At 54.7% G+C, this 13045-nt stretch overlaps 1 protein-coding gene across 4 annotated transcripts in view; it reads left to right on the plus strand.

Moving 5' to 3' along the window:
- Positions 1-13045, plus strand: part of MAEA (macrophage erythroblast attacher, E3 ubiquitin ligase) — a 30135-nt gene that overhangs the window by 211 nt on the left and 16879 nt on the right. For 2 of the 4 annotated variants that reach the window (XM_074320076.1, XM_019712488.2), the window contains exon 2: positions 394-1033. In XM_074320076.1, the coding sequence (XP_074176177.1) occupies positions 965-1033 (69 nt within the window). In that variant the 5' untranslated portion in view covers positions 394-964. Of the gene's footprint in view, positions 1-393; positions 1034-13045 lie in introns of those variants that run through there. The other 2 variants (XM_074320072.1, XM_074320085.1) reach the window with 1 other exon arrangement.

The raw sequence follows: 13045 nt of genomic DNA on the forward strand, positions 1-13045 counted from the left end.
AGATTCTGCTGGGATGCTGCATGGATAGGGGCTGGGTGGAGGTGGGGGTCAGAGGGTCCTGGTGGCTCCCACTCGGGACAGCGGCTTCCCTTGTGTCGCCTTAGGTATTTCTTTCAACCCTCAGTATTTTTGTTTGTTTCAGAAATAAGCATGAAATGTGAAAACTAAGAGATGGCTTAATATGGAAGTAGTCTCCCAATTAACGAAACCTAGTTTCATTTCCATTTTAAAAAGAAAATGAAAGAACTATATTTGAAAGGATAAGAATGTGAAATGGTTGAAACGAAACTGGAGTTTGGCGTTGGACGCCAGAGCCATATGCCCCCGTTATACTTTGGGAGCTTTTCTTCCTGTAAGTTAGTTTTAAGTACCCCCCCCTTCCTCTTCCAATAGAAAACCTGGGGTTCCAGGATTCCAGCAGCTGTTACTCTGTGGAAATGGGGCCCAACGGAATGTAGTCAGGTGGCCTGCACACATTTTGGCCACGTTGCCATGACGCTACCACGAAGTACCACGAGGCGTCACTACCAGAAAGGACCACAATCACGAGGGCTCACTGCCTCCAAGGGTCACTGCCACGAAAGGTTAGAGCCTGTAAGGGCGGCCCCCATAGCCGCTCCCTCGCGGGTCCCAGTCCCCGGCGGGTCTGCAGCTGGCCGAGTCCATCCCCTAGCCACCCCAACCCCAAGAGTTCCGGGCAGCCGGGGTACGCAAGCACCGCAGCTGGACAGGCCGGAGCACCCGGGCCTCCAGGCGGTCCTTCCCGACTCCGAGTTCAAGGAGGGACCCGCCCTGCCGGTCTTCCCGTTGATTGGCTGGAGAAGAGGAAGGCCGGCGCTGATTGGTTGGGCTGGACGCGGACACGATTGGCGCAGACTTATCGTCCCGCCCCGCCCGCTACGTCACTACCCGGCGTGCCGCGCGGCCCTTCCCCTCCGCCCGCTAATGTTTTGGCGGATTCAAGATGGCGGTGCAGGAGTCGGCTGCTCAGCTGTCCATGACCCTGAAGGTGCAGGAGTACCCGACCCTCAAGGTGGGCCTGCGGGCGGGGCGACCGCGCCTGCGGGTGCCGGCGGGCCGCGGGGAGGAGGGGCGTGGCCTGGGGCCCGGGGGGCCTGGGGGCCCGGCTCGTGGGGTCCGGGGGGGCCTGGAGGGCTTGCGGGTGTGCAGGGCTGGGTGCCCCGGGGGCGGCGGGGTCTGTGGGTGTGGGGGGGTACGGGGCAGGGTCGTCGGGGCCCGGTTCCCGGGGCCTGGGGGTCGGTGGGCTGGCTCCCGGGGTCTGGGCCTGCGGGTGTGGGGTCTGCGAGGCCTGGGGGGTCGGGCTCCCCGGGGGCGGTGGGGGCGGCGGGGTCTGCGGGGTCTGCGGCCGGCGGGTCTGCCCGGCGGGCTCCCCCGGGCCCGGCCGGCGGGTGTGGCTCCTGGCCGTTGCTGCCCCTGGCCGGCCTGGAGGGACTTCGTGGCAGGGCGGGGAGCGGTCGGCCCGGCGTCCCGCTTCGCCCTCGAGCCGCGTCGTGGCCTCTTCGTCTTGAACAGCATGAAGTGACCGTCCTGGCGGTAGGCAGGCGGGTGACTTTGGGGCCGAGGTCGAGGCCGGGCTTTCCGGGGGTGGGGTCGCAGGCACCCAGCCACAGTGCCCGTCGTGACTGGCGTTGGTGCCAGCTGCTCCCCAAAGCTGCATCTCAGGCGGAGTTGATGTGTTGGCTCCCGCTCACTGGTCAGGGAAGTTCTGAGGCAGCCCTAGCGACTTCATGGGAACCCATTTTGCTGGTCGTCACCAAACCTGAAATACAGCCCTTGCCACTTGCTCGCCGGTTGGGTGACCTTGGATGGTCACTTACCAAGCCAAATTCCATGAGGACGAAGCTGGTGTTCCTAGTACTCGGTTAGCAGAGGATTTGATGGTGATTGACTGGAATGAGGCACCTGGGAATAAATTCCTTAAAAGGTCAAGGTCACAAGTTTCTCAGGAGAGCTGTGGCTGATTGGTGATTCTGGATTCTTTTCTTGGGTGGCCCGGTACCTTTTCTCTCCTCCGGAAGGGCCCCCGTGATCCCGTCCACCTCAGTGGTGACCGGTGGTGGTGGGTGCTGGGGTTTGAGCCCCCCAAACCACACACACCACTTCCTGGGAGCCCTCAGGCAGGGTTCTTAAGTCCTCTGAGACATTTACTCCTGTCAAACGTAGGCAGTGCACCGAAGCATGGAAGTCACCTGAGTGTGAAGTGGGGGCTGCATGTTAGAAGCTCCAGGACAAGTCAGACGACGGTGGTGGGCGTGTCCCAGGGAAGCAGAAGCCAGGTGTCTGCTCCTCCTTAACCTGTGGTTGAGCAGCGCTCTCCCTCGCCACCTCATCTGATGAAGGAAGGGACCTGGTGTACAGGCGCCTGTTTGCGGGACCCCTAAAAGATGTAGGTGGTCGGTGCTTCCATGCTCAGCACCGCGGACACCCTGTGCTCAGAGGCCCCCAAATACGCGTCCCTGGGGCTGAGGTTGACCCTCTTTCCTGACCCCTCCTCCAGAAGAAGAGGCCTGAGTGAGGGAGCTGCTAACTGTTGGCCTTTTGTCTCACTCATTCCACCTTCAGGGTTGTCACTTGAACTGACAGACAAGGTTCAAAGGTCAGAACTGTGGTGATCGCCATTTTTGGTCCTGTTGGGGACTGTGGGACCCATCGGACAGGAAAGGATTTCTCTTTGGAATCCTGCTGTTGTTTGATAATCGTGAGTGTAGTCTGAGTGCCAGAGCTATTGAATAGCGTTTGATTAAAGTAGTCACGCAGATGCTCACACAGCTAGAGAAAAGTGTCATTTCAAGTTAGCCTGCCGGATTTTAAAAGTTTTCCTTCTTTTCTAGGATGATTTTAAAAGCAGAGTTTTTGTGATCAGAGAAGCTCCCTCCCCCGTTTGCCCTCCCAGATTGTTTAGGTTCCATATAATGATTCCAATGTCCTGTTGGCATGTGTTACTGCTGAGTTAACATTTTTTCCCAGAAGTTTTCAGGATAATTCCTAGTGGATGAGGAGGAGGTTTCACCGGGAAACCAGGGCCCTTGGCTTCGAAGCGTGTGCTGATGCAGAAATCATCAGAACACAGGCCGGCTGATGGCGCAGAGCTGGGCTGTGCGGTCTGGAGCAGGGCGGGGTGCACTGTAGTCGTCAGGGCAGAGGGAGTGTGGCCGGAGCGCGTGTGCTTTAGCCCAAGGGCACGTCGTCCTGCGGGGGCATGGCCCACGTGCCCACCACCCTCTTGGCAAGTCCTCAGACAGTCGGGGTCCTCACTGTTCAGAGCATCGGCAGCTGGGGTAGGCTCCTCAGCCTCGGTCGGTGGGGCCCCTGGGTACCTAGCAGCACTTCTGCCCCAGGCCCCACCTCGCTGGCACCTTATCTACGGCGGGTGGCCTGGCACAAGCCTCTGTGGGCATGTGGGCCGGATGTCCTTTGTCCTGAGAGCCTCTACCCACCAGGTGCCAGTAGTGTGCTCCCAAAATGTGTCCAGACATCCCCTGGGCACGAAATCACCCCCATGAGGATCGCTGGACGGGATCAGGCTTTACGGAACTTCTTAGGTTCTTAGCACGGGGTGGTTCTCGGGAACGCACCCTCGTGTTCCGGCCCTGACTGTGTCTTTACCCCAAGTGCCGTCGGGTGTCAGTTGTGCCCCTCAGGTCTCCATGGAGGGTCAGGGGAGAAACTTGGATGCCTGGCCCACCATCTTGAACTGGAAGCCAGTTTTAATTTTTGTTTTTAATGATTTTTTTCTGATTACAAGAGTAGTTTGTTTCTTCTCCAAATTGTTCCACTAAGCATCCCATTAATATTCTGGTGTGTTTCTGTTCGTTCCCTTCAGACAGGGGAAGTAAAGTAGTATTTTAGAGACCTTCTGTATCACCACCCTCAGGTGGGAGAAGGGACCTGGCTCTGGGCCCTGGCTCCTCCTTGAGTCTCACCTGGGCCCAGCTCTGTCCCTGCCTGGAGCCTCGTCTCAGTGCCTCAGCCAGAGGGTCCCCACTCTGGGGTCTCCAGCTCAGTCCCCGCCTACAGCTGTCATCTCCTCCTCACAGGTGACAGGCTGGGGGATGTGGAGCATTGCTTGTAACTGCGTCTATAGGTGAAGCCTCCTGTGTCTTTGAATTCTCTACCGGAATGTTTGTATTTTCTGTTTTTAATTTGGTGACAGTCTTGTTGACCAAGTACTGCCCTGCAGGTTCAAAGCCTGGGTTTGTGCTTGTCCTAGGAAGTGTGGGTGACAGTTATGTGCCTAAAATTGTAACTCTTGGGGCAGTTTTCCACACTTGGCCTTGGCTGTATTGGGGGTTCATGTGTTCTCAAGTTTGAGACACTGGTGGGCATGAAAATTGGGCCTCCAGACAGCGGGCGCTGGGTTTTGGTCCTGGTTTGCTACATCCTAGAGGTGGCCGTAGGCTAGGTCTCCTCTTACGCCAGGTTTTCGGTGCAGCCTGGCCAGTCCCTCCCTCCACAGGTGGCCGGGTTACATTAGACACTGGTGCTCTCTGACCGCAGGCACCAGTCATCAGGCCTCGGAGCGCTGTCTGCTCCTGCCTGACAGAGCCACACGTGGCCTGTCCTCCCAGAATGCCACCAGCCGAAGCACAGTTGAAATGCTGCCTTCTGAGAGCCATGCCTGCCACACATGTCCTCCCAGCCTTTCACGCTTGGCTTTCACACCAGCTGTCGCCTATTTACCACCCCAATGAGACTCGCTGGGGGGGGGGGGTGTCCCCTGTGGAGCCGTCTGCCCTGCTCATGCCTGGGTCTTCCCCGGTGCCCAGCAGCTGAGGGAGGAGTCCCAGCTCGCTGCAGGCTGCTGACGTTTTGCAAGTATTACTCTGAAACAAACCTCAAGTCAGAAAGGAAAGGGCCTTCTAATGCCCAGTTCTCTGATGGATGGGCTAAGCGAGAGGCCGTACCAACCCCAGCCCTGGGCAAGTGGTGGCAGCTGGCAGGGGACCCCTGGCTCAGGGTCTGTGATGGCCGTGATAGCTGAGTGCGTCACGTCCGCTCTCTTGGAATCTCGTCACAAACCCAGAGGCGGTCCTGTCAGTGCCTTTGTGTCACACTGCCCGGCAGCGAGGCTCAGAGGGCGCAGAGCCAGGCCCGAGGCCTCTTGAAGAGCCTCTGAGCGCCGGGCACTGCTGGGGCACAAGCACAGCGTGAAGAAAAGGGCGAGCTCCCTGACCTGGTGCCACTGTGGCTGGTGGGAGGGGGGTGTCCGTGAGTGGACATGAGCATTTCAGACCCTTTAACCACTGGGGTGGGGTTGCGACGGTGGGAGGGCTGTGTGCAGTGGCTGCAGTGGGTGGCCCTGGGAGGTGTATTTTAGGGAGAAGCTTTGTGGGCCGTGTGCAAGTCGGGGCACGCACGCCCACTGGGGTGATGAGGCTGAGGACTTCCTGAAGCCACACGGAGGTTATGACTGCAGGGCATCTGCGCGCCTGGGCCCACCACGGCTGCAGGCCAGGAAGACAGCGGCCCCAGGGAAAAGCGCTGGCCGGCCTTGTGCAGCCGGTGAACTTCACAGCATGACCAGCCGCCATTCCCCATGGGGCTCTGGGTCAGGTGGGTGTTCGTCTGACCTGGACGTGACGGCACCGTCTATTTTCAGGTTTACTGTGTTGCAGTCTTTATACAGGCGGACTCTTGTTTTGAAAACTTTAATTGTCTACTGTTTCAATGACTACAAAGCAGTAGTTAATAACTAAATACTCCTAAATAGTTTAATACCGGAACTGTTGAGCCAAATGTGCCTCAGTGGAGAAAAACACCCTGTCCACACTGACCATGGGTTCCTGGTCGCAAACCCCTGTGCTCCCAGCTGACACTTTCGTGCCCACTCCTCTCTCAGCCTTCCCTCTCAGCGCCTGGTGCCCTCGCCCCCTTTCCCCTCCCAACTCTCCAACCCGCTGCCTGTGCCCCGCACCCTGGTGGGTGGCTGAGCGGCCCCGCCCACGGCCAGCCTGTACTTGGAGCCCCTCGCTCGTGCCTGCGGCTCCAGCACTTGGTGCTCTCCTGCCTCAGTGTCCCCCTTTTACTGCGTCAGGGTGCAGATGGCTCTGATTGCCCCCTCCCAAAGCAAACCCTCTCTGGCCCCATGTCCTCCTCCCTTCTCTCTTCCTGGTCTCTCTGAGTCGGATGTTTGCTCCTAACGCGGCACCAAGATGTGTTTATCGAGGTCACTGTCAGCTTGATGTTGCTAAAGGGGCCAGACCCCAGCAATCGCCTCCTCACGTGGCCTCCAGGACCCCATTCTCCTGGTCCTCCGTGCTTACTGCTCTCCGTCCTCGGCGTTCTCTAGTCTGGGGATCTCGCAGTCTCTGGGCCACCCGCTGGGTCTAGAGGTCTTTGCTTATGTCTGCACACCGCTACCTCCAGCCAGGCCTCTCCCCAAGTCCCCCCTGCTAGCTAGCCCACCTTTGGGTGCCTGGGAGGTGCATGGAAGCAAGCGTGTGCAAACTGAGCAGTGCCTGGCCTTGGCCTGCCTGCCCCAGACCCACTGCTTAGCAGCCAGCCAGCCTATCTCAGGTGAGAAAGCGTCCTCCTGCCACTTGTTCAGGGTTTGTTCAAACTCCGGAGGTGTTGTTGACGCCTGTTTCCCAGATTTTTCTGCAATCACCTCTTGGTCCACGATGGCTGCTGGGGCTCCAGGTATCACGTCCAGGAGCAGTGGGAAGGGGAAGGTGCCAGCTCCCTTCATGGTGCCCCCAGAAGTGTTAATCCAAAACTTATGCTTAAGCTCAGAGGCCAGAGCTTGGGGTTGGCCATTTCTATCTACAAAGGGACCTTACAAAGCAGCCCGGTGGTGGGCTTGTTGCTGCCCGGCCCTGAAGGGTTGAGGGGGGGCTCCTGCTGCGCCCTGTGTGCCTTTTCCTTCATTTTACTCTTCACTCAGTCGCCGTCTGGGAGACCAGCCTCCGTCTGTCTTCTGTCTGCTTTTTCTCAGACAGCCCCACGAGGATGTGCTCCTCTGGGAAACGACTGTGCACCCCGCACCCGTGAGTGTCGGGCCGCAGCAAGCACAGCAGACGGCTGCCGGCTCAGCGAGTCTCCCCTGTCTGCTTGAGAGTTCCTGAAACGCTTGTCTCTCACCCGGCCCAGGTGCTGCGTTCCAGCGTGCCGTCCAGGCACAGCCCTCCGTGTGGCAGCCTTCTGAAGGACCCTTTCACGCCCGCCTCTAGTCTGTGTGCCCTTGCAGTCGCAGGGGCGAAAAACGTTTCCCTTCTTCCCTTCTAGGTTTTTGGCTGGCCTAGTAGTTAAATTAACAGTAAACAGGTTAACTGGAGAAAAACCGATTTAATTTTGTACAAATGGGAGCCCATAAAAATAGACTCAAGTGACCAAAGCAGGCAGCTTTTATACCTTTTAGACAACCAGTAAACTTATGAAGAATTGACGAGACAAAGAAGTGTGGGCTTGGGGTAGTAAGTTAGTGACAAAGAAACAAGGTTTGTTTATACAGACTCCTCCGCCCTGGATTCCCCGTCTCAGGTGAGAAAATGTCTCACCTCCCAGTGCACTGGGGGCACCTTTCACACGGGACATTGATCTCCTGGTTTCAGGAGGACAGAGGGGGCCAGAGTGTCCTCCCTGTACTGCGGTTTCTTAAGTGATTTCAATTCAAAATACTCGGGATGCCAGAGTGGCCCATTTTGGGGCGGCCCTTCTGCTCCCCGGGCAGTGCTGCCCCAGCTCTCGCCCTCTCCTGTGAGAACTGGTTAGCAGAATTCCAGCCCTGCCCACGCTCATGGCCTTGTGCTTGTGACCGGGAGGGCTTGTCTGCGCCCTGCCTCTCTGTTCACGTGTGTGACTGCCCTGTCCGTGATTTGGAGGTGGACACAGGCCATTCCCTTCTACTTGACGACAAATGGGAGCCGGCCGCCCCTGCTCTCCTGAGTGGCTTCTCCGCTGGGTTTGCCCCGTTGCTCCCTGGCAGTGCTCTGGCCAGGGCCTCCAGGTGCCCTGCAGAGCCCCTGATGGTGTCTCGGATCCTGTCGCCACCTCTCACACCTGCCTGCCCCTCCTCGAACATGGTCCCGTTTTGTTCCCAGAGTGCCCCCCTCACCAGGTTCCTCCCAAGCTCGCAGCCACTGCTCGTCCTCTCTCTGACCCCTCCTGACTATGACCTTTTTCTGTCTAAGTGACTTTGTGTGGTCTCATGTGCTGTGAGCACCCCCATACGTACTGATGCCCTCCCCAACCCCAGAACTCGGATCCAGGAGCATGTCAGACATCCTCATGCGATCCCAGTAAGGGATTGCAGCCCTTCGGTCTCACCCGCCTCCACCCCACTCCCACCTGCGCTTTCATCCCAGTTGGCTCAGACTAAAACCCTGGAGTCAGCCTTGCCCTCTGTTCTCACAGCCCCCATCAGTACATGCTCCTCACTCGAGCTTCAGAATAAATACAGAATCCGACTGTGTCTTACCTGCTCCCTGCTGCCACCGGGCCCGAAACCACTGTCCCCCGTCTGGGCTGATGAAGCCTCCTAACTAGTCCCCTGCTCCTGCCCTGCCCGTGCCCAACAGCTCACTGGACGGCTCCTCTGTCCTGGGAGCTTCTGGTCTTCCTTGGGGTAAAGACCAGAGTAGTTAGAGTGGCCCCCATGCCCTTCCTGACCTGGCCTCCTGCGCCCCCTCCAGCACTCCCCTTATCTCCATGCCCTTGGGCACTTAGCCACAGCAGCTTTCCTGCCGCTATAAGACACGCCAGCATGGTGGGGCCTCAGAGCCTTTGCACTTTTTGTTTGGCCCAGAATCCTTCCCTCCAGATATCCACATGGCTTGTTCCCTCACCTGCTCTGGTCTTTGCTCAGGTGTCGGCCTTCTCAGTGCACTCACCTCATTTAACCTGGAAGCCCCACCATCCCCCTCAACTGGCCTGTCTTTCTCCTCAGCTGTCACTTCCACCTGATATATTGTATTTTGCCTCTTTGTCACTAAGCACTGGGATTATAAGCTCTGGAGGGCAAAGAAATAATTCTTCAATTAACACATGAGCTATTAAATATTACTTTATCAATTCCGTCCAAACAGTAAGAACTGACGCAGAAGTACATGTAGCTATTAGAATGGATGGGACATAATGTGTTTATGACCCAGGAAACACAAGCCAGCTAACTGGGGAGCGATTACAATTAATAAGAATGGTCAGCATGGTAACTGGACAAATGATAAATTCACAAAAATCAGTCACTTTTGTGTGTACCAGCAACAACCAGCTAAAGTACGTCATGGCAAAAGACCCATTCACAGTAACCTACCAAAAAAGAAATGAAATAGCAGCGTTAGCCCTCCCAGGGCGGGTGGACACTGGAGGAGACGAGGATTCTCAGTAAAGGCCTGAAGGAAGGCTGGCATCAGCAGGGACTGGCTGTTTCTGTCTGAAAATCCCAGTGACAACTCTAACCATACCAGAAGGTGCTGCTTTTTATAGCAAGGGAAGCAGCAATGATACCAGAAGATACTTCTCACTTATAACGAGAGAAGCAGTGAGGAGGGCTGGACCCTGCTTGACACTGGAGTCCGGTGTGAAACTGCTACAGTAATAACCTTCTTGCCAAACTGCTGGCTCCATTTATGTATTTTCCCTAAAAAGTGAGAAAGTGAGTTGTGCTGGCGGATGTATCCGAATGGACACGGTGCCCACTTGCGGGTGGTGGTTGTGTTTGGTTAACGAGCCATCTCCACCACGGGAGCTATGGCCCGACTCCCTGCCACACGGGCGCAGTGCGGGCTGCTGCTGCCTTGCTTGTTCATCCCAGGAGCAGGCCCAGGAGCTGCAAAGCATCTGGTTTTCTCAGGTGGACCAGTGGCATGATAGGATTTCTCAGGTAACCAGCAGGTTGCAGGTGAGACAATCGTGCGGGCCGAGGAGGGCGTGGTGGTGCAGACACCTTCTCCCCACCTTGAGCTTCGTCAGCCACTTTGTGAAGTCAAAGGCTCTGTCATCACATCCTCCCAGAAGTTGACCAGAACTGTGCCATTTTTCAAGAGGCCTGTTTAAAATGGGGGTTTGAACCACCCCTGCCCTTGGTGAGCCTCCTAAGGGGTGTGTGTGGTGCTTGGGGAAGTTGGTTCAGGATAGCATGACACCACGGTGCTTCTGGGGCTGTCCCGTGCCACACACCATAACACGAAGACAGGACACTCCAGGACGTAGAGGATGCGTACTGCCATTCACGGCTCCAGCCAACACATTAGCAGATGTCAGTGGCTCTGTGATAAATATTTAGAAACCTCTTCTGAGGTTTCTTAATTGTGAAAGATAAAAAGACTCATGGCATTGGGGAAATCCTTCCTTCCTGTGCTGGTAAAAAGGGCTGAAAACATTGTGATGACAAATGAAAATGCATTTCTTTGTTAGCAAATACTGTGAGAAAACCCACAGCAAACACTGGAGAAGGGCTGGAGACACCAGTGCTACAGCAGAGGACACTGGGGGAGGATTGCTGGGGCGCTGGAGGGAAGGACAGATGTTTCGTGCAAGTCTCAGTCTGTGGTGTTGGCCAGATTCTGTTTCAGTTAGGAAAACAGGAAGAATTACTTTTTGTGAGTCACTGAAGGGGAAAGATGTGCTAGAGGAAATATAATATCACCTAGCTAAATGGAGAAATCCTGTGATCTTAAAAGCTGTAATGCAACAAATACCAAGGGAAAATTGAGATTGATCCATACGAATTTAAGCCTTTGGTATAGCTAGATAAGATAGAAGTGGAATTTTAAAGCAAACGATAAATTTTTAAAACGAGCAAATATGAACCATGAAGAGCTGTTTCAAATTGATGAGAAAGATCCAAGACCTCTCTTCCTTATGGAGTGTTGGTTGGACAAGGGGCACAAATATAAAATGTGTAGAAGGAAAAATGTGTTGAATTGAATCATATAAAGTTGCTATTTTGTACATTAAAAAACGATGACTGAATAGGTCTATAACATTTAAAGAGATTTGAAAAATTTTGCGTAAAGAAAAGCCCAAGACCAGATAGATGGCTTCAATGGTGAATGTTAAATGTTTGAAGAAGAATTAACACTGATACTTGACAAACTCTTCCAAAACATGGAAGAGGAAGGAACGTTTCTCAATTCCTTTTATGAGGTCAGTGTCACCCTGATGCCAAAGCCACTCAAAGACACTGCGGGAAAACTACAGACCTGTATTCCACACGAAGGCTTCTAGGTGCTGAAATCCTCAGCAGAATGCTAGAAAGCGATCCGACAACATAGGAAAAGGCGTATGTCCTGCGACTGAGTGGGAGGCCACAGGAATGCAAGGCTGGTTCAGCGTGCAGACACCAGTGTAACCATGTTAGTGGTATGAGGGACAGAAGCGTCATCCTCAATAGACAGAAAAAAAGCATGTGACAAAATTCAACACCATTTCATGATAAAAATACTCCACACACCAGGAACAGCAGAGAACTTCCTCAACCTGGTACAGGAAATGCACAGTTAACATTGCTTAGTGGTGACAGACTGAAAACTTCCCTCTAAGATGAGCAACAAGACCGGGGTGTCCACTCTCACCACTGTTACTCAGCATTGTCCTGGGGGTTCTAATCAGGGCAGTGAGGCAAGAAAAAGAAATAGGCTTTCAGATTGAAACGGAAGAAGTAGAACTATTTGCTGATGAAATGCTGTTGTGTGTGGAAAATCCTAAGGAATGTACACACACACAAACCTATTACAACAAACAGACTAATTCAGCAAGATTGCAGCATGCGAGATCAGTATATAAATAATATATATTTCTGTACCTTAGAAATGAACAAGGAATCCAAGAAAACAATTTTATTTATAATAACACCGAAAACAACAAAATCCTTAGGAATATGACTATTAAGATAGCAGTACTTCCCAAATTGATCTATAGATTCAGACAGTCTGTATGTAAACCATCGCTTGCTCTTTTGCAGAAATTGACAAGCCAACCCTAAAATCCATGTGGGAATGCGAGGAACAGAATGGCCATGACAGTGATCTGAGTACAGCCAAGTATCAGAGACTGGGCGGCCTAGAGAGAACACATGCACTTCTCACAGTTCTGGGGGCGGGAAGTCCAAGGTCAGGCTGCAGCATGGTCATGCTCTGGTGAGGCTTCTCTTTTGGGTCACAGGCTGCCTATCTGTGTCCTCACGTGGTGGAAGGAGTGAGAGCTCGGGTCCCCCTGTTACGGGCACTGACCCATTCAGGACTTCATCACCTCCCCCTGGCGCCACCTGCAGTGAGGCCAGTGGTCCAGCCGCATTGTGAGGGGCATGTTCGGGCCATTGCACCATGGAGCAGCAGCTCCCCACGCCCCCTTCTCCCAGCCCCCGGCACCCACCATTCTACCCCCATCTCTCTGAATTTGACTACTCGGGGGCCCTCACGGAAGTGGGGTGGTACAGTGTGTGTCCTTATGTCTGGCTCACTTAGCAGAGTCCTCCAGGCTCACCGTGATGCGTCCGTCCTATGGCAGGATGGCCTTTTTCAGGCCAACTAACGTTCCACTGTGTGTGCAGACCACGTTTTCTTTATCCTTCTGTCCACCGAGGGACACTCGGTGGCTCCCCTGTTTTCGCTGCTGGAATGCCACTGCTGTGAACACAGGTGTGTGATGCCTCTGAGACTCGGCTTCCAATTCTTCGGGGCTACAGTGGGCAACGCGGTGTGAACTGCACCGGTGCACTTCTACGGGGATGTCTTTCAATAAGTATCCATCCAGTCGGCCCTTTGTATCCCTGGGTTTCACATCCATGGGTTCAACCCACCGCCAATTAGAAACTATTTCACTCCAAGGTTGGGAATCCATATATGCGGAGAGCAGACTTAAGTTAAATGTGGATTTTCGACCGCATTTTCAAGGGTCAACTCTGTGTATACCTGGAAGTGGGATTGCTGGGTCATGTTAGCTTCTGAGGAACCTCCGGACTGTTCCCCACAGCGCCACACGGCTTTGCGTCCCGCCTACGGGTGCACGAGGTTCCCTTTCCCGCGGCCCGCCAGCACGTGCCTGCCTTTTGAAAGTGGCGTCCTCCTGGATGTGAGGGGGTGCC

Source organism: Rhinolophus sinicus, linkage group LG02, assembly GCF_036562045.2.
Source record: "Rhinolophus sinicus isolate RSC01 linkage group LG02, ASM3656204v1, whole genome shotgun sequence".
Lineage (NCBI taxonomy): Eukaryota > Metazoa > Chordata > Mammalia > Chiroptera > Rhinolophidae > Rhinolophus > Rhinolophus sinicus.